The sequence below is a fragment of the Anguilla anguilla genome, chromosome 2, assembly GCF_013347855.1.
Source record: "Anguilla anguilla isolate fAngAng1 chromosome 2, fAngAng1.pri, whole genome shotgun sequence".
Taxonomy (NCBI): Eukaryota; Metazoa; Chordata; class Actinopteri; order Anguilliformes; family Anguillidae; genus Anguilla; species Anguilla anguilla.
This window is the reverse complement of record NC_049202.1, coordinates 43,913,412-43,937,027: the sequence shown is the minus strand read 5'-3', so window position 1 is coordinate 43,937,027 and position 23,616 is coordinate 43,913,412. Positions and strand designations below refer to the sequence as shown.

The window sequence follows — 23,616 nt, the reverse complement described above, 5'->3', positions numbered from 1 at the left end:
GCATCAGGCAGTCCCACTGGCTCACCACTGACTTCGTCACTGTGAAGAGAGCAGACAAACACAACACAAAAGGCCACCACCCCTCCTGCACCTACTGGAGCACTGGACCCACTTCTGGGTCCTCCCACGGAGCCTGCAGGAACAGGGCAGGCTTATTATCTAAGATGGGGGCAGGGGTGGCAGCAGCTACTCATTCGGGGGCAGACTCTGGATTGGGGACAGACTCTGGCTCAGGGGCAGGCTTTCACTATCTCCTCATCTCACAGTCACTGCACAGTCTTAGAAGCAACAGGAGCTACTGGCACAAGGGTGGCGTAACAAGTTTTCGCTGTTGTTGTGTTTGCCCCTGGGTGGGGTTCCAGGGTGAAATGCTAATTCGGCGACAGTGTTGGAAAAGTCTTAAATAAAGCACCTGAAATAAGAAACTAGGCCCAGGAAGCTGCCGATCTCTCTGTGACCTGGGCACTGCCCACTTCCTCATCGTCTCTACCTTAGCAGGATCAGTGGCAATTCCCCCCAACCCCAAGATGTGGTCCAAGATTTCTGTAGGAAACCCTGAAACGGCTGTACTCTCAGTTCTGTATAGTTATTAGGCATGGCCCGCTAAGCCGTACCTTGGCATACCTGCCATCCAAATATAAGGAACCAACCTTTAATGCTAGCTGCGTACCCATATTATTCTTCCACATTCTTTTTGCTGACCTGGAAGCATGAAAAATTTCTACCACATGGTGGCACACCAACCATTGACACTTCAGTGAATGGGATAAAAAGCATTGCTCTCTAACCACTGAACAAACTTGGTTCCAGTTTTATTTCACTGTATTGCTTTTCTCCCCTGTTCCAAGTCATAATTTTAATTTTAATTATTGTATTTTTAGTTTAAGCACGAGTCTCTTGAGATTAATGATCTGTTTTGCTAGAAGTCATGAAAACATGCAACACATCAAACTATGATTCAAATGCAATTAACATATACAATCTAACATGCTAAGACACGTAAAAACAGTCATAGGCCTATCTGTGTTTTTTAACTCTACCAGGGACACTAGATTATCTAGCTTCATTTGTTATTACAGTTTTCAGTGAGCATGGAGAATAAAGAAATGCTGTTTTCCTATTTATCTCGCTCTGTACTGCTGGGCTCATCCACAAGAGGAGAAGCATAAGATTGCCGACTAGAGAATGAGGAGACAAGGAAAGAGTCTTGGGCCCTAGTGTTGTTATCTGACATTATGCACTTTCCCCAGGGACCTACGTCTCAAAAAATATATATATGGGAAATGCACATAGATTTACCCTGATGATTTTGTGATGATATCTATTTTTAATATCTCACATGCATGTGTAACATTTCATAGAATCATGTATGTGTAAGTGCAGTCTAGTACTTACATCTGACATAGCTAGTTAATTAATTAAGCTAGTGCTCTCTGAAAACATTATGGCCTAGTCATGTCAATTTGGCACACCAGGCCTACCAAAACTGGTGGTAACTGGTTTAAATTTGAGGAGCTGGCTGATATTTCTGGATACAGCTAGAAGCCAGTTCCACTCTATAAATAATTTGCTGTCTAACAAAGCAGGATTACTGAGTTAGCTGGATAACTGCTAACATGGACTGAAGTAAAAAGAGCTGGTTAACTCAGCGCAGTTATCCTGCTAATTCCGTAACCCTTGCTTTGTGAAATAACCCCTGGGTCCTGTTTCGCTCCTGTATACAGGCCCCTGTACCACAAAGTAGGATTACTGAGTTAGCAGGATAAATGCACTGAGTAAAACCCTGAACAGCTCAGTCCATGTTCCAGATTTTGGAGGGTTCCCAGTTTTACTCAGTGCAGTTATCCTGCTAACTCAGTAATCCTGCTTCATAAAACAGGCTCCTCAACTGGAGACCACTGCTCTACTATGTTGCCATCCCCATCTCAGGAATTATACGTTTTTTTTGTCATTTTGTCGTGTTTTAAAGTTTTTTTTTAAGATTCAATTGTCTTATGTAGTCTTTGTGGTTCTCAGCCCGGGTCCTGAAGGGCTGCTGCGAAAATGAATAAGGCAACCTGACTGATTCCTGGGATGTGAATATGGGACATAATATGGTTTTAAGAGGGTAAATCGTCCGACAATAGATGTAAAATATCTAAAGAACAATTGGTATCTAATTGAGAACAAATACAGGAGCTCATTACAATACAGCACTCGTTACTATGGTTGGAACAAAAATCAGACACTGTACACAGTGGGTCCCCAGGACTAAGGGTTGAGAAACACTGCTCTAGGTTCAGGGTTGAGAACCCCATACTATGCACTAATGCTAGCCAGTTTACGCGGACCTTGACGCCGCGGTGGGAAGGTTGAATATTATTGGCTATATACTTATTCATGAAAGACAATAATTTGGATATATTGACTATATTGGAGTAGTGGCAATTACAATTTGAAGCAACAAAAGGGTTGGGGGAGATTAAGTAAATGCTTGGTGTTGGCTGACACGCATAGGAAATACAACGTAGTATTATTTTTGCAAGTTTGTTTTAATTTCATTATGCATCTGTTGAAAACCTAGACACAGCTGACGAGAACAACGGCGATGGGTGTTGTTTGTTTGTTTGTCCCGCCAGTTGCCCATGTTGCTGTGCAGCAGCTGTGAACGCGAGCAGAGGAGTGGAGCGGGCCTTCGCGCAGGCGCCTTTAATTGTTTTGACTGAAAATGCCGTCGGTTTCGAAAACGGCGGTGAGCGCTTCTCCTCAAACAGAGAAACCAACCCACTACACGTAAGTAAAGCGATTTTTGAAAAGGAAGAAATTATGTTTCAAACTCACTATTCAACTGGTGTCCGTGGGTTAGTAAAGCTGAACGTTTTAGTGCAAAGTGAGGTTTTTAAAAAATGGTGCTTTCTCTTTTGTAGCTCGCTACCCTGCTAACCTTAGCTAAATTCTTCTGAACGCACGTAGCAGCTAGCGATCAAGCTTGCTAAATAAAGGCACATTTAACAGCACTGTTTCGTATTTGACACGTTAATTTATGTTTGGATCTCAGAACCGTCCATAAAATTCAAAGGCGCTGCTGTGTGTTATTTGTTTGCATGGTTAGCTTCCGAATAAGTTGCATTACTTTTTAATGTTCTTTTTCACCCATATCGCACGGCCTGATTCGCTTAATTTGGCTAACGGCTATCTACCCAGCTTTCAAGCTAAGTCTGAGTGTGAGCACAACTTTGGTATTGGACGCACCAGCACTTGTACATAGCCAACATCATTTCTCTGGAAATTATTGCACATAACTAGTTGAAATTAAGAACGATTTTTGACGCAGTGCATCTTGAATCCTTATCCCCAGAGCCACAGTTAAACTTGACTTTGCATGCCTAACGTGTTTTATTTCACACTGCAGCTAGCTAGCGTTAGCTAGTGCTTAATTTCTTTTTATCATGACCATCAAGTGGGTAGCCAGCTAGCTAACAGATTTAGCGTGATAGGGATCTAGCATTGGCTAACCGCTGTGCAGCATTAAACTAGACTAGCTAACGTTTGGTGCTGAGCGAGTCAGTTAGCTGGGTAACCGTGATTAAACGATTAAACGCAATGCTTTTGCATATAGAAGTGTTTTTATTTATATAAATGTACATTTTATGACTGATTTATGATACTTTGCAGCTATTTAAAGGAGTTCAGGACCGAACAGTGCCCGCTGTTCTTGCAACACAAGTGCACTCAACACAGACCCTTTACGTGTTTTCACTGGCATTTCCTAAACCAGCGGAGAAGACGACCCATCAGAAGAAGAGATGGGACTTTTAACTACAGCCCAGATGTTTATTGTACAAAGTACGACGAAACTACTGGCATTTGTCCAGATGGAGACGAGTAAGTATCACGGGTTTTTTCTTGAGTTTGTCTGGACTGCAACTTGGATATACGCTCACTTACCTTGAAATATTTGATAGCCGAATATAATTTGTTAAACGTGGGTGGATATCGGATTATTTTGGTCGCAGAGTATTATATAAAAATAAGATGCACAGTGCAGTCTATTAAACATGGTTCGCTTTCGACGTCTGCAAAGATTAACAGCTCCCATTTGCGGGAAAAGACGTGGACCTACTCAGTTTAAGCGAGAAAAAATTATTTGGCTGCTTTATTCGAGACTCTGGATTCATTCGCTGTGTTCTGAGGCACTATTCCTTACGCTTTCTAAAGAGTGGACGAAGTTGGTATGTTTAACCACATTGTTCTCATTTTCCAATAGCCCTGACTGTATTTGACGATAATCTGGAGCAGGATGTTTAACGCACAGTAGTAGCGCTCTGACTGCTCTTTGTTATACGGAAGCGTGGCCTACATTTTTGTTTTCCGAATTAGCTGCGTTAACTGTTCACTTGTCTCCTCTTTGCCGTAGTTAAGTAGAATAATTGTAACATAACGCTAGCGAATATTCGACATTGTGTTTGTATTACTTGTTTGCAAAGGTTCAAGTTTTTAAAAATGCACGTACTGGCCGTGTTGCTGGCTTTGCTTTGACATGATGCACACGCCCCCCTCTTCTTGCTTGTGATTGAGCCTGTCCTACGTGCAGCCTCCTGTCATTGGTTAATACGATCTGTTTACAATTTTCCAGAATGTGTATCACCTGAAGTTGCAAACCCTTGAGTGTAATTTATTTGCTCTGAAAGTTAAGTGATTTTACTTGATTCGCTAGGCGTTTTTTTGGCTCTACAGCTGACTGGCTTTTGTTGTTTTAGAGGAAATGCGTAGTCTTAAGGTGTTTAAAAAGTGTACATGTGCAGTTAATTTTATCAAACCCTTGAGCAGAAAACAAGTCCTAGTAAACTGACCTTAAAATGACAACAAACTGAAATGGTCAGTTTTAGTTTGGTCAAGTAGCATTCCGCCATTGATACACGTGAAGTGTAATGCTTGCATCAACCATTTCATTCTTGCTACAGTGTAGCTGTTGAAAGAATTACAGAAGTGAATAACACTTGGTGTAGTTCGTCTGTCTACCACTGCTGGTATACCAATATTTTAAGGGAAGTTTTTATTGGTTGGACGTTACTATGTCTGGGATAGGTTGATTTTCCAATAGTTATCTTTGTGTTAGCCAAAATTAAAATTTACATCAGACTTTTCTCCAAATTGGAATGTTTCAGAGAAACGGTTTCTTTTTTATCAGGGCCTTCAAAATTAGCCACCTGTCCCTCACACAAGTTTTGAAATTATTTCATGCAAAAATGCATAGCTGCTACTTTTCTACCAATATTGTGTAGATGGTAACCTTTGAAAGGTGCCATTTTCACCTGCTTTCATTTTTTGCTGGCAGTATAACTGTTTTAAATAATGCATTTGTTTATATTTGTTCGCAGAGCAGGCTATAAATACTGTGGTGTCCTATAGGAAGGTGGATATGTGAGGAATTGAATGTGGTAGGTTTAGGTGGCAGCGTAACTGAATGTCACAGCACAGTAGTACTGTAACAAATGCGGCCTTGTCCGTATTGCACACCATGTGCTGGTTGTATGGTTTAGTTCTTTGGCATCTTTGCATCCTTTAAAAACAGTCGTGCTGTACAGTGACTAGGTTTTGGTGCATATTGTACCCTGAACAAGCATGGCAGTTAAAGGGGCAGTTCACCCAAAAAGAAAGCATATCCACTGCAGCTCACCCTGATACGACTGACTTGAGCGATGCTACCATTTATTGTGCTCAATTGTTGTTATTCGATTCATTTCTTTTCTGCAAATGGGTTAGTTTCAATCACAGTTTGAGATCTTAGGACTTGATTTCAGCTGTAAGTCTACCAATTATTGAAGAAAAAATTTTTATTTCTTTAAAATGGAATCATTTTCCGCAACACATTACAGAAAACAATAGCATAAAATAAAATAATTACTTCTCTGAAAACTGATGTGACTTAAATGTCCTTAAATTAATTAATTCATAATCCTAATTCATATTTTTGCATCTGTTTGTGACAAGAGGGTAAATCATCCCTCGTTAGACATTCAAAGCATCTCATTAAAGCAATTGGCCTAACAGCTCCTCATATTTTAGGCGTTGCAGTTTATGTTGGAACAGAAACTAGTGCACTTGGGGGTACTCCAGGGTCAGGTTTTGGAACCCCCTGCTTGAGATGATCTTGAATAGTTTTTCAATGGCCCATAGGGCATATGCCCTGCCTGTGCCATGAAAAATTGATTATTATCCTTGAGACCCTTTTGATAATGTTTAAGTTGTCAGCTGAAAAAACTTGAATGATTCTAATTTTTTTGTGTCCATATTTTGACTGCAATGGAATACATGTCTGTGGTGTTACTGGCTGTTTCTTTTTTTACATGCAGTACGTCATAATTATAGATTCAGTGTAGGCTACCTGTTTGGATTAAGCTGGTATTTGCATTAATTTTCTCCCTCTCCTTTTTGCCAATTTCTCAAGCTAAATCATATTTTTAGCCACCAGTTTGTCCTCAGCAAAATCAGCATTACCTGGAAATGGACTGTAAGCAAGTTTGAGGATAGGCTAATTGCTTCTGTGTGTCCATGCCACAATGTCTTTTTTGCAATCAGGAAGTTCATGTATGGTTGTTTTTAGGCTAATCATAGTAGTTCTGACTGTCTGTACTTATGTGTTCAATGTGGATACTTCTCAAGTTTGAATTAAGCAAACATGTCCACTTTAATTTGTCCCAGTCGGCTGCTCGTTTTTATACTCATGAGGCCAAGTCACATTCTTTGGTTTAGCAACAGCGTTGTATTAAATCATGGCAGCACTGAACAGATTTTACAAAATGGTCAGATCTTCTCAGTGGTAGTGGGATGCAGTGTTGGGAGTAAAAAGTGAAGCAAATGTTGGATTTGAGTACCATGGTGATCCTACACATTAGATGGGAAGTGCAAAAAAAAAACTTGTAAAATCCTTATTTACTTATGGTGAGAGGACCATAGTGTGAGGGGGCATGTCAGAGCAGAGAGGAGAGTGTTAACCTCTGAGTCCAGAGCTCAGATGAACATCTGGAAGTGCCTGTTACATGTGGGACAAAGGCACAGCTTGCCAGTTCGCTACAGCAATAGTACAACTTCTGCCTTTGGTTATTTTTTCCATCTTGTCAAGCTTCCAGTTTTAAACGGGAATGTTCTGCTCTTTCTGGTTCTCACTGAGAAGGCACCGTACATGTACAGTAGGAAATGGTGGAGTGTGCACAAAGTTGGGGTTATTTTTATAAATGAGCTGGTGGTAAAAAACATTAATTAAAAGAAGAATCGCACTCTCAGAGTTACTCTCAGAGTTACGCTGGCTTATCTCAGAACATTTCTTAATCCTTTTCATTAGTCATCAGTGATGTGCTCTCGGTCCCTGTTTTGATTGAGCATGCTTAAGATTTATTTTACATACAAAAGCATGGACTTGAGACAGCAAGCATTGGCATTGCAGCTTAAAGCTGAACATCAGTTGTAGGGCTGTCACTTTTTCCAAAAATTGAGTTTGAATGAATCTCATAATATTGAAATTCGATTAATAGAGAAGTTTTATTTAACAAAATAAAGTCATGGAAGATCATAACAATGCCAGTGATGCCATTCTCTGCAGTAAAACGACTGTTGCTCAAATGAAAGAAAAAAACAAAAACAAACGTATGACTCCATTAATTCACAACAATGGCGTAGCTTACTTAAACTGAACTGGCTGATTTCCTTAGGAGTGGAAATAGGTTTTTGGCTTTGGAAGGTTAGTAGGGCATTGTGTACCTTGCAGGCGACTTTCTGCTTGGTTATTTTGTTTTCAGTTGCATAGAACCCGTAATATTTGCATCCCCAGTTCCCCCTTAAGCATTACATTACCGACACTCAGCAGGCACAACTTTTTACATAGCATTAATATTGCATCCGTTTATGCATCCAGAGTAAAACAGCAGTGCCCTACCTGGGAATCGAACCTGCAACCTTTTGGTTCCAAGCCCAGTTCCTTACCCATTATACTCCACTGCCATCCGTAGCTTCCCAAAGGCTCATCCAGCGTCATAGAAAGAAAAGTGGAAATTTTGTGTTAAATGTGTTTCTCTAGACATTGAAAGATGAATGAATTAAGTGTTAGAAGCCGTTTAACTTGAGCTGGGTAGTCAGAAGTAACCTTTACATCCACTCACAACTGCTTCCCTTCATTCATGTTGTGTCTTTTGACCGATCAAGAATCATCCTTGCTTTGCACCAGTTAGGTTTAAGGAGGCAATTACTTTTTCACATGGATGATATGGGTGTTTGATAACTACTTTCGTTAAATAAATGATGGTTCCATTTGCCTGATATTACATTTTGTCTAAAGATCTTAAACCATTCAGTGTGACAAATATGAAAAAATAAAGAACATCAGGCAAGGGGTCGAATACTTTTTCACTGCACTGTATCAGAATAAAAGAACATGGGGGCGAGGGTGTTCTAATGAGATGTTCTTATAGTTAGATTTTTGGTTCTTCTAAAACAATTTGTAGCTACAAATGGCGCTAGAGTAATGCCTTAAAAATGTTTTGAAGTTACAAATATTTCAACAGAGAGTTCTGAACAGCCACAATTCTCGAAGGGCTCATTAAGGTTTTTTCCTGACTTACTCGGTGGGGCAAGCTGGTAAGAAATGTGCTTACCAGAATTAAATATACACTTGCCTGGTCTCCACAAGTTGCTGGTACACATGAGCATTGGTCTCCATAAGTAGCTAGTATTGCAAGGACCAATGTTGCATCCACTTGTGAATAAAAGCCCATGTGAGCTCACTGTACCTGGCTCTTCTTTTTGGTTTTTATAATTGAACCTGCAAAGGCCCTAGTCATCTTTGCTCTGCACACCTCACAGAGGGTTGTGATTGGTGTTCATTGTGAATAATTTCATCGCTGCATTAAGGAACTGTGACGTGCGATGGCGATGGGTTACTGTGACCGAAGCATGTTTTAGAGTGGGGTCCTCCCCCCTCCACTCGGTTTTTCTTACTGTGTTCCTCAGTGGCAGTCTTACTTGATGCCGTCATGTCTGTTGCCATAGTAACCTGTCTGAACAGAACTGCTGCTGCTGTTTGTGAATATTATTGGTCCACTAACCACTGTGGTATGATTCTGTTTAGTGGGCTTCTGAATATTTCTCCAATAGGTGTGACAGGTTGTTGGTTCCTGTTTTTGCGATTTTTTGTTTTTACTCCTTGGTCAGCCAGCGCTGGGAACTGTCAATATTGTTTTTTTTTGTGTGTGTGTGTTGTTTTGAAATGACATCTTTTTTTTGCTTTCGTTAATGTGACAAACCCTGCACTCTGTTCTTTTGGCATGATGGTGGCTGGACTCGGTGCCCTTTTGAGAGCACGTGGATTTTGAAAACCTAAAGTGAGGATAATAAAGTGACTCTGCTTGGTTAGTCATCAGCAGATTAGGTCATTGGCTAATCACTGTTGTTTTTAATCCTTTTATTGTCTTGAACCGCATAGCACAAAGACCCCAGCACATCTCTAAGTGTGCAGTGCGAAGGGCTGCCAAACTCACTTCCCAAGCATGACATTTCAGCACTGCTCAACTGCCTTCCTGCTGCCCCCTCCACAGAACAATTAAAGCTGTTATTCAGCGCTGCAGACGGTAGTGTCGTCTTGTCGTTTCATCATGAATAGCGCCCTTTGTGTTTGACGTTCTTGATGATTTTACAGAATGCCATTCAGTTAAAACCAGGTGTGTCTATCGCCACGTGAGTTGAACGGCTTTCGAGGAATTTGGCAGCGATTAGTCGTAATGCCTGTCATAATGCGGTTGGCTCAAGTTATTGTTAACTGATTACATAAGAATTGTAACTTGTAGAAAATGGCTTCTCGGCCGGGGTGAAGGGGCTGGTGGAGTCCACCAGCACCAGTTATGATATGTGTTGATGCAATGGGGCATTTTATTCCACGCAATCTAACCAATTATTAATGAACCCTTATTGACATTAAGCTGCATTCTGACTACTCTTTCATCCCAGTTTGCCTAAAAGAAAGACTCATGGAAAAATGTCCTTCATTGAATAATCCTGGGTTTTTTCCCCCCCATAAGTGAGACACTGTTTCCCCTACATAGAGACAGCTACGATGTAGAGCCACTGCTGAATTTCTGATGCTGCTGCTGCTAGATTTTTATTTCTTTTTAAGCTATGCTTAGAGGCAGATGGGTCCAGAGGCTCAGAATAACTTTGTTGAAACAAATGAGCAAAACTGGCCTATATTATCTTGCAAAACATTTATTTCCTTTATTCAGCTATTAGCAGAACAGTAATCTTGTGCCATATTGTTCGTATTTGGGCATGAAACGTGCGTAAATGGTTGCGCTCATTTACTTTTGCTTTTAAGTGATTGTCTTTGGTCATTGTTAGTTATTCCAGGGAGCGTTATGCCAGTCTCTTGCAGTGTTTTTGCTACCTACCCCAACTCATCTGTATCGCGTGGTAAACACATGTGAGTGGTGGATGACTGGCCTTACGGTACGTGTGAAAGAGATTCTGATGCGAACGCCGGTGAATTGGCTGAGGTGCGAGTCGGCTGTTTGGGTGCGCGAATACGCGCGCAACATTGAATTGCTCCATAAACCTGAGAACCCTTGCAGTGCTCATGCGTCACTGCTGGAAAAAAAATGAGAAACGCTGTACTCTTGATCTTTGCTTGAATACGTGTAGTTTTTCTTCATGCTATAGTCGCATCCATGTTACCTTTTAAGCATTTTGCCATTCATTTTTCCCCCTTTTTCTCTGTAATTTGGAATGCCTGATTGTTGTTCATTAGCGCTAAATGCTGCAACCTCCCTTATTGAGTCGAGCGAGTGTTGGCGAGCCTGTACTGTGTGAATCGTGTGATGTTAGCCGCCGATTCTTACTGCATCACAGTTCACAAGATGGGCTTGCACAAACTTGAGTTGGAGGAAGATGCACCCTGTGCAGGTCAGCAGGCAGAATTGTGGCCACTTCATCAACCAGCGTTCGTCACTGTTGTGCGATGACTCTCGTTCTGAAACCACTCCTGTTTGATGCTAAGGGCAGTTGTAGCTGCCGGCCACAGTCAGCAGGATAAGTAGCCCAATAGCCACCATATTGCTTTTTTACATTTTTAATATTCCATTTGAGAACTTGCTCCTGATAATTTTAAGTAAACCGAAATGGCCAGTCTGCAAATCTTACTAAGAGTGTTCACTGGCAAACCTTTAAAAACATGTAGGCTACAGCTAGACATTTACTGCTATTTGAAGGTGAAGGATTCTTACCCTTATAAAACATCTCTCATTTACTTGCTCTGAACGTTGCATTTTTTTTTTTGCCAGTTGCCCGTACCTGCACAGAACGACCGGTGACACGGAGAGAAAGTACCATCTGCGCTACTACAAGACTGGCACCTGCATCCACGAGACCGATGCCAGGGGGCACTGCGTCAAGAACGGGCTCCACTGTGCCTTTGCTCACGGTCCACACGACCTGCGACCCCCGGTCTACGACATCAGGTACGCTCACCTGTCCCCAGAATTGAGCTTGTAAGTCAAATTGCCTCCAGGGGGCGTCTGGTTCGTGACGTCGTAGCCCAATGTTAAAATCCTATTAACTTTTTAAAAATCATTGATTGTAAAATATCTATAGCGATTCAAAATAAAAGATTTCTCACGTTTTTTTGGGGCCGTCATTCTCTACCGTAGCATGTGCTTGGTTATAATTATTTCAATCTCTGGAGGGAAAAAAACGGATTTATGTCGATTTACGATGTGCTGGTGGTCCTGAACTACACTAAATCAATCAGTCGCACGGATACACGTCACAACCATGTTGCTTGTAAGTCTACCCGCCAAGTGCGGTGCCTTGGCTGCCCCTAACTGCTGGTCTGGGATCAGCATGAAAGATATCGTTTATAAAGTTTCGGTTGGCTAATGTTAACGTTAGGAAGGGCTGGATCAGCAGGTAGCTAGCTAGCTGTCAAAGTCAGGTTTATTTGTCATTACAAACTATATGCTGTACAGTACACAATTTAACGAAACTTCGTTTCGCAAGGCTTCGGTGTAACATAGACTTTCAATGTGCTCACAGCACTTACAAAGGAATACACACATTGTGAAAATCAGAATCACAGTGCACTTAGACAAGACAGGTGCAGTAGGCAAGAGATAGACAATTTTCTAATAAATAGTTTTATTAAAACATAGTAAGTAGTAAATATATTGCCAGTAATTTATCGAAAACCATGCTGGCTAGCTATATTGTTGTTGAGTTGTGATAAAAATATATATAACGTTATATTCCATTTGAAATTACGTCTTAAGTTAGTTATGTTAGGTTGTACTCTTTTATACGGTCTATGGTTGTACTTTATAGATCCCTGAAAGGAAATCCTGTTGTCATCACGACCGTATAATTATGATGTGAAATAAACAATATAACTTAATAGCAACAAATCTGTTATTTCCAGTAATTTTAAATTGAAATACGATATCAAAGTGACACTAGAAGTAGAAGGGCGCAAGCCTGTTCCAGCTGAGCCGTAACGATTTAAGCATGCGTCGTGAGCACAGTACTGGTATGTCTAGTTCCTAAGCGTACTAAACGTACACAACGTTGTACCTTGTACTTCTCGTGGGTCAATCGTGCTGCTGATATTATATTTCATGAGTCATATATGTCATGAGTACCGCATACCAATAGCTAACTGGTTCCCGACTTGTAACTAAAAATATCGCTTATTGAAAATTGCCCCATTCATTTTCCCATTGACAAATTTGCGGGAAAACGAGAGGAGTGGCTTGGTGACGTTTTCACTTACAAGCTGTATGGATGCGCTGCTGTTTGCTTGTCCGCTATGCACTCATGTGGCTGATGCCCTTTTGATGCTTAGCTTGGCTTAATGTTAGAGGAAAGTGGGGGGGGGATGTACTGAAACTGACATTTTTAGTCTCTGTGTTTGCATGATCTGTTGTGTGTTTGTTCATGCCGTCAGTGTTGTCTTTATTTGTGGAGGAACTTGTTTAATTGTTAGGCATTCGTGTGGTTAAATTTCAGCTTTTTATTTTTGGCGAGAGACAGTTTTATATGATCTTGGGTCCTTTCCCACTGCTGGCTGCAGTTTTGCTGCTACTGTTTCGTGTCCAAATGTCTCAAGGCTTATTTTTAACCATGATTCAGGGGTAAACGATCATACACTTTACTTTACTCCTGAAACATATCTTGTTTGCATTATACGCATGCACGCATGCAGACATGCATGCACGCATGCGTGTACACAGGCACACACGCACATTGGGCTGTAGTTCTAGAAACCCCAGAGATCCCACTCTGAATGCTTTTGTGTTTCATAGCATATCAACACATAACATGATGAGAATGGTGGTGATTCGTATCACACAACAAATATTGGATTATTATCAATATGATTTATCACTCAGCCCAGTTAAGTCTCCCAGTTAAAGCTTATGTTGGTGCTATTTCCTTCCCAGTTGAATTGGTGTCTCTGGGTTAAGCTCACACTCCGAGAAATACTAAATTGAAATTTAATCCCTATCTTGATGGAGTAAACTGAAAGAGCAGCAGCAACTGAAATGGGAAATGAGAATTTTCTGTTTGTACACTCTAGAAATTCTTGTCACTGTAGAGCAGGGGAATTCCGCTGTCATTTTTTTCTCCCTGACATTTGGGCCGAGAGGGGGAAGTCACCCTCTGTGATGTAATCCATTCGGCACGAAAACTTTATAGGAAATGCCAAGATGTAAGCACTGCCTTGTTCTTAAATAATATCTTCTCATTGTTTCAATTTAAACAAAAGTGCTGAATGGTCTTCAGCGAACGCTAGCGCTAAAACAATGCCAATTTCAACAGTGTGCTGTGAATACATGGCCTGAAAATAAACCTGATGATTACGCACTACTGCGGTTAAACTGTATAATGAAGTATCCCTTTATCATTTTCAAGTTGTTCATTTAGCTGCTAGAAATGGATGTATACTTGCCTTTTCCTAATTTACAAATGGGGGGGAAATGACACAAAGTGAAATGTTAGCCAGATAATTTAGCTTGTTATTCCGGTGGCAATATGTTCCTCCCTGCATGGCTATATCTCACTTTTACATCACTCAGGAGAGAAATATTTCTTCGGAGTTCACAGATTATTTCTGAAAATGATTTTAACTGTAGCCTAAAATTAGCATGGGTTAAATGCTCTGAAACATTCCAATACGTAAATTAAATATTGCAAATATGAAATATTTCACTTCAGGGTGCGATGAGTAATCTCAGTTACTTTGGAGCAGTAGGGAAGCAAACAAGTACATTAAAATACATTCAAGAAAGAAGAGCAGATGGGTGACAATGAAGGGCATCTTTTTAGCTCGATTAGTGGTGATAATTGCACAGTGTTGTTTTCCTGTCAAGGCATTTATTTGTGCCCACATAAGGTTCATTGTGTATCGCAGTCTTGAGTGTCTTGTGCTCTCATTCTCAGAACACTTGTCATTCCATCACCCACACACTGGCCCTCTAGATACTGCCTTCTCATAACAAAAGTTATTCATTAATCGCATCTGCTGTGTAATGTTCCAATGTGAAGTTTAGTCATAAGTTAGAACCACTGTAATGGTATTTGGTAAATGATTTCCTCAATAACGTACTGTAATGCCTGATGATTTGATTGTGAACATTAGCTGTCTGTTAAGCTCCAGTATATATTTTGTTTGTCGTGAATCGTACCATGTCTCCATCTTCTCTGCCTGGGTTGTGGTGAAATGGAGTATCTGAATAATTGAATACAGGATTTGGTACCCGTCTCGCTTTTTTTTTTTTTTTCAATTATTTTTCTTTATGCTTTCAACACAAAATTTTAACACCCCATGAATAATATATGTATTTTAATACCATTTGCACATTGGGTATACGTCTAGAAAATCTGAACGGGAAATATAATTTTCTGCCAATAATAAAATAGGTCTTGTGTGGACTGCCGGTTGAGTGGCAGTGATGTTATTGTTAGAAGAAATTATTTTCTGCAGTTGCTAAGCAACAAGTGCAGATTTCACTGAAGGAAAGGACTGGCTGTTGAGAGGTGTCCTGCAGCAGTTCAGCGTGGTAGTTACAATGCTCGACTCTTGTGATTGGTGTGTTGTAATTTCCTGTTTTTACCCTTGAGCAAAAGTATTCAATTTTAGTCGCTTCTGTCCAGCTGTGAAATCCTGTTAAAAATATTCAAATTGTACATGTGATCTTCTGTGGAACGAGGTGCTTATTATATCTGTTTGAAAGGTGTTCTTTCTTAATGAGATAATATTTCTTAGGATAAAGTTTTTTAAATTTATTACTGATTGTTCATGTAAGCCGCGTTGTGTTCCCAGAGAGATCCAGGCTCAGGAGGCTCTTCAGAACGGACAGCTGGGGACGGGGGAGGGCATCCCTGACCTGCAGCCGGGAGTGCTGGCCAGTCAGGCCATGATCGAGAAGACTGTGACCGAGGACCCCCGCTGGCAAGGTTTGGAACTGGCCTGTCTTTGTGATGTCATAGAATCATGTGTTGCTGATTGATTATATACATTTTGAAAGGCCTAAGCAACTGGTGGATTGGCAACCTGCTCAAGTATTCCTGCCTCTTGCCCAATGCACGTTTGGGATTGGCTCCAGCACCCCACGCAATTATCTGATAGGGCAGGATGTCACACAAGACGTTTCAGTAAACAGGTTTTTTTTTTTTTTGTAAGAGTACATCCAAAAATGAATAAAGCCTATATAGTTATTTTCATTTCCAGAATGTGTGTATGTTTAATCAAGAAATGCATGCACAGAAGTTTGCATGCTGGGTGGCTCGCCCTGTTAAGGCACTGCTCTAGTGCATGGATGGGGCCCCGTGGTGTGGTATGGAAGTGGCACTGTGCCAGTGCTGTCTGGCCAGCACTTATCATGTACCAGCATCCCCCCGCTCCTGCAAGTCCACCTGTTGAAGTCGTCGTTCACTTTCTGGGGTTTTTGATATTTCAGTTTTAGTGTATGTTTTTGATTGGGCCACAATTTTTGGATATATTGGGTATTTGCAGAATCTTATTATCTGATTTATTTTTTGTTGAAACTATTTCTTATGACATGGGGGGAATACACAAAGTGAATACTTTTGTCGACTTATTTGTTTTGGCCAACATTTTATGCAGTTTTCTTGGGAGTATTTTGTAAAACCTGTGCCTGGGTCCATCCTTGTGTCCAGATACCAACTTTGTTCTGGCAAACTACAAAACAGAGCAGTGCACCAAACCTCCACGACTATGCAGACAGGGCTACGCCTGCCCACACTACCATAACAGTAGAGACAGGAGGAGAAATCCACGCAAGTACAAGTACAGGTAGGAAGTCTGGTTTTATTTATTTAATATTATGACTATTACATTGTCTTTTAATTGCGGTCTAGAGACACCATTTCCTGCATGTCGGTGTGTGTTGTAATCTGACCGTGAATGCCAAGGTAAATGTTGATGTTGCGACAGGTCTACACCGTGCCCCAATGTGAAGCATGGGGACGAGTGGGGAGAGCCCTCCAAGTGCGAGAGCGGAGACAGCTGCCAGTATTGCCACTCCCGCACCGAACAGCAGTTCCACCCAGAGGTCAGTGCTCAGAGCCTCTCTCATAGAAGTCTTGAATGCGTTTCATTTTTCTTTAGAAACTTGGGACAGTGACGCTTACAGAATAGTACTGCAAGCAGAGTTCTCATTGGCTATGCACTGGCCACAATGCTGCAAACATAAAAATTCATAAATGACCCATGCGTGATATAGAGCACCATACAATTAAAAATTTGAGAACATTGCATATGCAATAAATAGGATAATCTGCACATATTTGCATGGGACTAACATTGATTTAAATTTAGTTGCCAGGCTTCTTAGCCTATAAGTTACTCTTTGGGAATTATGGAAAATCCAAAACCTAGAAGGGTTGATGTAAATCAGGGAACCATTCTATGGCAAAATACTTCCACAGAAAAAAATACTTGAAATGGATATATTTCAAAATGGCACAGAAGCCATAAAACAAGTTTGAGTAAATCTTATGTAAAAAAGTACATTTATATTGTTTCCTACTCAAAATTGGACTGTTTGGACTGTTTCCAACTCGAAATCTGAATTTAGATAATCTGATGACTTGTAGTCTAGATGTTTACAGAGTTTACAAAGAAAATTGGGGTTGTAGTTTGAGATGTTACATTAAAAAATTTTTCAAATGGGAAATTCCGTGTTTCGCAAGTGCAGATTACTAAATTGCTTTCATGGGGAAAGGAATAATATGATCCAGGTTTCAGACTTTTACGATGAATGGTAAGTTGTACAGGTTTGAAAACTGAGCAGTGTTTTGCAGTATGTTTTCAGTAATCTGTGCCATCTTGGTGTGGGTGTCTGCCAACGCCCTCAACAGATCTGGCAAGCGTTCAAAATGGTCTGGCTGAAACAGAAAGCAAAAAAAAAAAAAAAAGTCAGCTCAAGAACTTGTATATATGATTTACAGTTTTTCACATTCAACACTAAGTGCAATTTGTCTTTACTTTGCAGATTTACAAATCCACAAAATGCAACGACATGAGGCAGACTGGCTACTGTCCCAGGGGGCCATTCTGTGCATTTGCACATGTAGAGCGTAAGTGGCGTAGATCTCGTCTTATCTTGAGATCAGACAGAGTGCGATCTGTTTTTCATGGTTGTCTGGACTATTTGGTCACTTAAGTTGTTTATTTTAGAACACAGGCTTTTATTTAATTTTGCAATTTCAGATTAAAAGGGGGGAAGGGTGTTATCAGAGCATTTGATCTTTCTGAAGGAGCTGGTTTTCTGATAAGGGAACTGCTGCACTGTAGGACATCAGCAAGTAAAGGTTTCTCATTTGTTGGTAAATGTCCTTTGTAAAGACGAGCAGCCTAGTCACATCCATTTAAGTCAGTAAGGTTTCCATTTACATTCATCTCCAATCTCATCTAAATTTGGGATGTCCAATTCGCCAACTCTGTACAAAGCATGTTCATATGCGGCCCCTGCTGCTCGGGAGAGTGTAGGTATTCTGCTGTTCTCCTCTGAAGCACACGCCTGCCAGCCAGCTGCTTCTTTTCACACCGTAGCTGCAAGCCACAGGGTTGGAGAGCAGGGGTGGAGGAGACCCATTCATACACGTGCGCAGAGAGAGACACGGGTGCCTGCCTTTTTGTGAACTAGACACACACCACCCAATGTGATTTCTTACTCGTTAGGGGTCTAAGCAGTGAAGCTACTGGAACCAGATTGCTCTTATTATTATTATTATTATTCATCTGGATCTCAAAAAACTTAGAGCTACCAAATTTGGTAGATATCTTGAAAATTTTACCCACTACTTGGGAAATAAAAAATAAAAAAAACAACTGACCAGATGATGGCGCTATAACAACCATTTTTTTCTAGACCACAACACCATATACAAAACACAGAATTCTGGCTCTTTGGAGTATGCTGATGAAAGGGTATCAAAATAATTTTTCTAATCACAAGTGATCAGCCATACAGCTGTACTCTGTAGAGCCACTGTCAGTTGAAGCATATTTTGTTCATATTTTCAACTCCCAACTCCTCAACTATTTGGCCTACATTCAAAATCTTTCCATTCCAAGATTCATCCGGTCAGAGTCAGGAGTTTTGTGTCATTCATTACATCCTGACAGATAATATATAAGACTGTGCAATTGTGTGCCATTTGCCCAATGCTGCATGGAACCCGTTAATTGCCGCTATGTTTTTGTATATATTTGTAGATTTCATTAGACAAAAAAAATTCAGTTTCTCTGATTGTTTTTTTTCTTTGCATTTAAAAACCTGCCGACAAGTACTCGTTTACGCAAGTAAACGGTCTCACCCCTAGTCGCCACTGGCATGGTCATTCATGCACCATGGCATGGTGCCATGACCAGATGAGCCACCTAGCAGCTCAGCGTCCCAATTTTACTGCACAGGATCCTCATGGGTAATGTTGTAATGTGGCAGTAGCAAATGAAGTTTGTTATTGATGAAATTTGGCAAACATTCGCCGTGACAAATACATTTTAGTTAGGGTTTTCGTGGGCTTAGCTCCCCTTTAAGGCTGTTGAGGGCAAACACTGATATGTGTCGGTCCGTACTGTAATTGAAATGGTTGAGTGGACGTGGGAACATCAAGTAATAGGTTTCAGGGCAGCACTTGATAATGAAAGGGCATGTAAAAACCCCTGTGTGTGTGTGTTGTCTGTTCCAGGAATACCTTCCACCGAAGAGACGATGAATTCGCTGCTCACTGTGATGCACTCGGGCTCCCAGTCAAAGATGTGCCCCCAGCAGTACTCTGAGTGTCTGGTCAGCGAGTGGGGAGGCAACACAAACGCCGTCACCAGCACTGCGGGCAACAACGGCCAGCACGACAACGTACGTAACAGTGTGCCTTATCCTCACTGTCTTCCCATCACTCTTCACTGTGTCCCTTCACAGGGGAAAAGACTGTGGAGAGTTCAAGGCGTGCTGTGCCCAAATCCTGTGTAATGCAAAACCTGCGTAGTTTAAAAAATGAAGATTGCAAATGAGAAGTGTATTTTGAAAAATTGTGCGTTCAAAAATTCAGCTAATAATGAGACCATTAAGGAAGTGTTTTTGTGCTGTGCCTGATTTTCCTAAAGGGAAGTTGACATATTATAGGAAGAGTTGCAGGCTAATGTTTTTGTACATTTCTGTTTGTTTTTATATAATTTGTATTATTTCTTTCTGCCTTTGATTTCATTCAATGTGCTCTTTCATATAAAACAGAAGATCAAACCAAGAGTTTGAAAATCAGTTGAGGCTCCTTGTTAGCCTGGTAGAATATAAATTGGCCAAAAAAAAGGAAAGAAGTTTAAGAAGTACATTAAGACACGGCCTGTCAGGACCAACTCTGTTGTCAGACGTCTTGGGACTTTCTGGACATCGACTGACCTGAAGTTAATTGTAAAGCTGAGCACATTGGCCAGGCTATGAAACCTTAATAAGATCCTGTGTACTTTTCTTCTTTAGGTTTCATGCTGTAATAGTCTGACTGTAACGTCAAGCTCAGGAAGCAACAGTTCAGTGTCCCCAGTTGGACCCATTGGCAGGCCAAAAAGCATTACTAATGGTAGCTTATGTTCAGAGTCAACCACCTCCAGTGTTTCCTCTCCGACATCTAACTATCCCAAAGCTCCGGGCTTTGAGCGTGAGGATCAGGTACATAAACATCCCTTTCTTTTCTCTCCCTCTCCTGCCCACTATATCTCATAAGCTGCAGGCAGCTCGGTATACGGTGTATACTTAGCTTTGCATGTATAATTGTAGTAGATATATATTTTTTAAGTTCATTTCCTTTTTTTGTCTTGCTTTTCTGTGCTTTTTTAAAAAATAGGACCTTCGGTTATTCCCTGTCATTTTCTTCATTAAACAGCGTCATAAAAGGCTCAAATGTTTCAGGGATAGGTATTTTGAGACAGTTTATTTTTAAAGGTCACGTTGGTTTGTAACTGATAGTTAAACAGTAAAATAATGGGATTAATATTAACCTGGAAATACTAGTTCCACTTGAAAGAAGTGTCAAAACATAGCACATGTTAAGTTGTTTTTTAATTTATTTTTTTTTAACATTCTTTTGTCACAATCAAGTTTTGTTCAGAATGTGTGTTCTCTTGCTTAAATAACTTAATTCCCTCCTTTTCGTGCTGCGGATGCAAGACTGCTCATTAACACACTTTTATTTTCTGAAATGACGCTGGAATAACACGCAGTGACGTCTGTGTTACACCACACCGATTGATCACGTCAGTTTTGTGTCTTATTTGCAGGCAAAGTTTCTGAAGGGTTATCCAGATAGTCAAAAACTACTGGACCAAGACAAACAGGCGAGTGAAACGAGTCACAAGTTTACTTTGTGCTTTTAAAATTGTATGCTGAAAGAAAAAATAAAGGAACACGTATAACGGGTGTTAAACTCTCCACTTCTACATGATCGAGCCTTTTACAAAATGCTTGATCTTTTTCATTCAGTTCCAGTAAAGTTGAAGACGGAAATGAGATGACACTATAAAATCGCTCAAACCGCGATCCATAAAGAAAATCTTCCTCTTTGCAGTGCTCTCCTTGTGTGAAATAGTATAGGCTTTCATTTCCATATCTTGCACCCTTAGTTCTCATGATCCTTGTCCTATGAAATGCATGCTTGGACTGTCTAAATGGGACTCATCAAATGAGGCCTTTTATTCCATTAGTTCTGATTTATGCTGAATGTTTTGTCATCTGGTTTGCAGAACCTTATCAGTGTGTTCTCCGCGGCGAACCCTCTGGCTTGCAGTATCACGTCCAGTATAACATCCAGTCTGGCCTCCAGCATCGGCTCGGACAGCTCCTCCCCAACCACGCTTTCCACCATGAATGCAAAAGCAACCCCCTTCTATCCCGGTAGCAATACAGTCGAATCAGTCGTAGGTAAGTTCACGCGTTGACTCCGTACAGCTGCATATTTTTAATTTTTCATTATATCGGAAGAATGGAAGAACAAATGTACATGAAATTGTCAAACTGTCTAAATGTTGTGAACAAAACTATATGTGTTGTGTAAAGAGCTGGCTTACCACAGAACCTGGAGTTAAGTCACACAAATGGAACATGAGACAGATAGAACAGATGGAGGAAAGGCTTTTCAGTGCATTTGCCAACACACCCAATCACCAACATATTTAACAGCCTTTTTAAAGCCATTACACAATCCAGAATGCTCAAACCGTGCCACGTTTCATGTTATTGTTCAGTCCGCTAGCAGTGGGTATGGCAGTGAGGAGCATTTGTTATTCAGCCATTTTGAGATGTCTTGTCAAGGCCTTTTGTGGTTCATTGTTAGCACATCACCGCCAGAGCAGGTGTGAATAGTGGGAAGGAGGTAATGGTGCTCAGCAAAGAGCATAGCATTCCTGTTGGGAGGTTTAACATCATGCTCGCATGCAGTACCCCTGAGCATAACTGCTTTCAGAAGAGCCTCACTTTTCCCCTGTGGGGGTTATGGTAGGCAGCCCAGGGAGGCTCGTGCTGGGTCTCCCTGCCCTGGTCTCCACCCCAGCACCTTGGTGCTGCTAGGCAGCAGTGGTCACATGACTGGGGTTGGTGTATATATGAGGGGGTCCGTGAGCGAAAGTGTGTGAGATTCAGAGCAAGCTGCTGTTTGAGTCATCACAAAGCAACCTGGACGGCTGTCCTACTTTACAGTGCTGAGGTAGGGAGGCTCTTTTTCTTTCTTCTGAAAAATCGGTCAGGAGTAGGTTGTGCGGTCAAGGACACTGATGCCAGAAACTTGATTTTATAATGATTATGTTAGTACATTTGTGATATTTAACTGAGGTACTTGAGTATTGGTATGGTGACATTTTATAGAGGTTCATGATGTATTTTTGTTCTAATGATGAATTGAATTATTTAGCATTGTGTTTGAATTCAACAGTTTTGAGGGCTTTCAAACGCAACAGTGTGATCTTTCTTGGTAGTTTAAAAAGGATGGAAGTTTTATTTGGAGCACTGAAATGTGATTGTGCTCGCTGTGGCTCCTCTGACTAGTGCCAGTGCCAGCTCAACATGCAGACTCCTGGCCAAATGGCAGCTTTCTGGAAAGCTGCCATTTGGCCAGGAGGTATTTCAAGTTCCTTGATCATTTCAAGTTCCTGATCATTTATCTAGGTTTAAGTGCACAGGCCATGCAAGGCTTTTCAACTGCTTTTTGATGCTGTGCAACTAAACCTGTTGCTTTTTGTCTTAAAGACCCCATGCAAACACGTTTTTGAACTTGAATTAACACTTGAAAAGATGCGTGCGTGCATCCTCTACTAAATGACATTTCTATTTGATGTAAAACTAAATATTTCCTGACAGGAGACCTGGGGAGGTGAATGGGGTGTGTTTCTTCTGTAGTGTATATCTACAAGTTCATCATTACTAGACACAGCCCACTAAACTGGCTCACAAAAGTGTTCAGTTGGATAGCTGGCAGAACATGGAGAATAATATGGAAAATGACACAGACTCTTAACATCTGACGCCAAAACCAGCCAATTCAACGCTTGGATCAACGATACATGTACGAGCTGATACTGGTCAACCCCAGTGGCTGCTACCAGTGATTTTTTTTTCTTTTTTGTTTTTAAGGTATAAAAAAAAATATTTTGATTGCAGGAAGTGTTTAAGTTGTTTGTTTCAGCTTTTTCCCCTTGCGAGAAATTTGTAGAACATAGCCTCCGAATGTAAAGTAGCCTCCTGAAGTCGTCAGTCTTCAGGTTGGAACCTTTGTTTCAAATGACCTCCCAGCGGATTCGCACACAGCTGTTAAAAATAGAACCATAAAACAGCACTGGGGTATAAATGCCGCTGTTGTCTGAAAGCCACCCAGGTGTATTAAAGCACTTAAAGACACGCGTGTAGCCTGCTGTCCTGTTCCCTCCTGATTCCCGTGCTCTGTTCTGTAGGTGTCGAAGCACACGCTACAGGTCTCCACCTCCTCTCCCTGGTGCTTTGTGGGAGTCCCACACGTTGCAGCAGCACTGCCCCGCTCTGCTCTGGACGGAGACAGAGCCGCAGTCTGACTGAGACCGATACGAAAGGAAGT

The 23,616-nt window shown here is 41.0% G+C and overlaps 1 protein-coding gene across 3 annotated transcripts in view; it reads left to right on the top strand.

Annotated features, from left to right (window-relative positions):
* The first annotated feature begins 2,565 nt into the window (after nt 1–2,565).
* Nucleotides 2,566–23,616, top strand: part of LOC118220546 (putative E3 ubiquitin-protein ligase UNKL) — a 29,854-nt gene continuing 8,803 nt past the window's right edge. Inside the window, exons 1-11 of one of the 3 annotated variants that reach the window (XM_035404372.1) lie at nt 2,566–2,772; nt 3,655–3,864; nt 11,304–11,480; nt 15,338–15,471; nt 16,195–16,330; nt 16,472–16,589; nt 17,532–17,616; nt 19,234–19,400; nt 20,019–20,207; nt 20,816–20,872; nt 21,278–21,455. In XM_035404372.1, the coding sequence (XP_035260263.1) occupies nt 2,708–2,772; nt 3,655–3,864; nt 11,304–11,480; nt 15,338–15,471; nt 16,195–16,330; nt 16,472–16,589; nt 17,532–17,616; nt 19,234–19,400; nt 20,019–20,207; nt 20,816–20,872; nt 21,278–21,455 (1,516 nt within the window). In that variant the 5' untranslated portion in view covers nt 2,566–2,707. The remainder of the gene's footprint in view (nt 2,773–3,654; nt 3,865–11,303; nt 11,481–15,337; nt 15,472–16,194; nt 16,331–16,471; nt 16,590–17,531; nt 17,617–19,233; nt 19,401–20,018; nt 20,208–20,815; nt 20,873–21,277; nt 21,456–23,616) is intronic. The other 2 variants (XM_035404371.1, XM_035404373.1) reach the window with 2 other exon arrangements.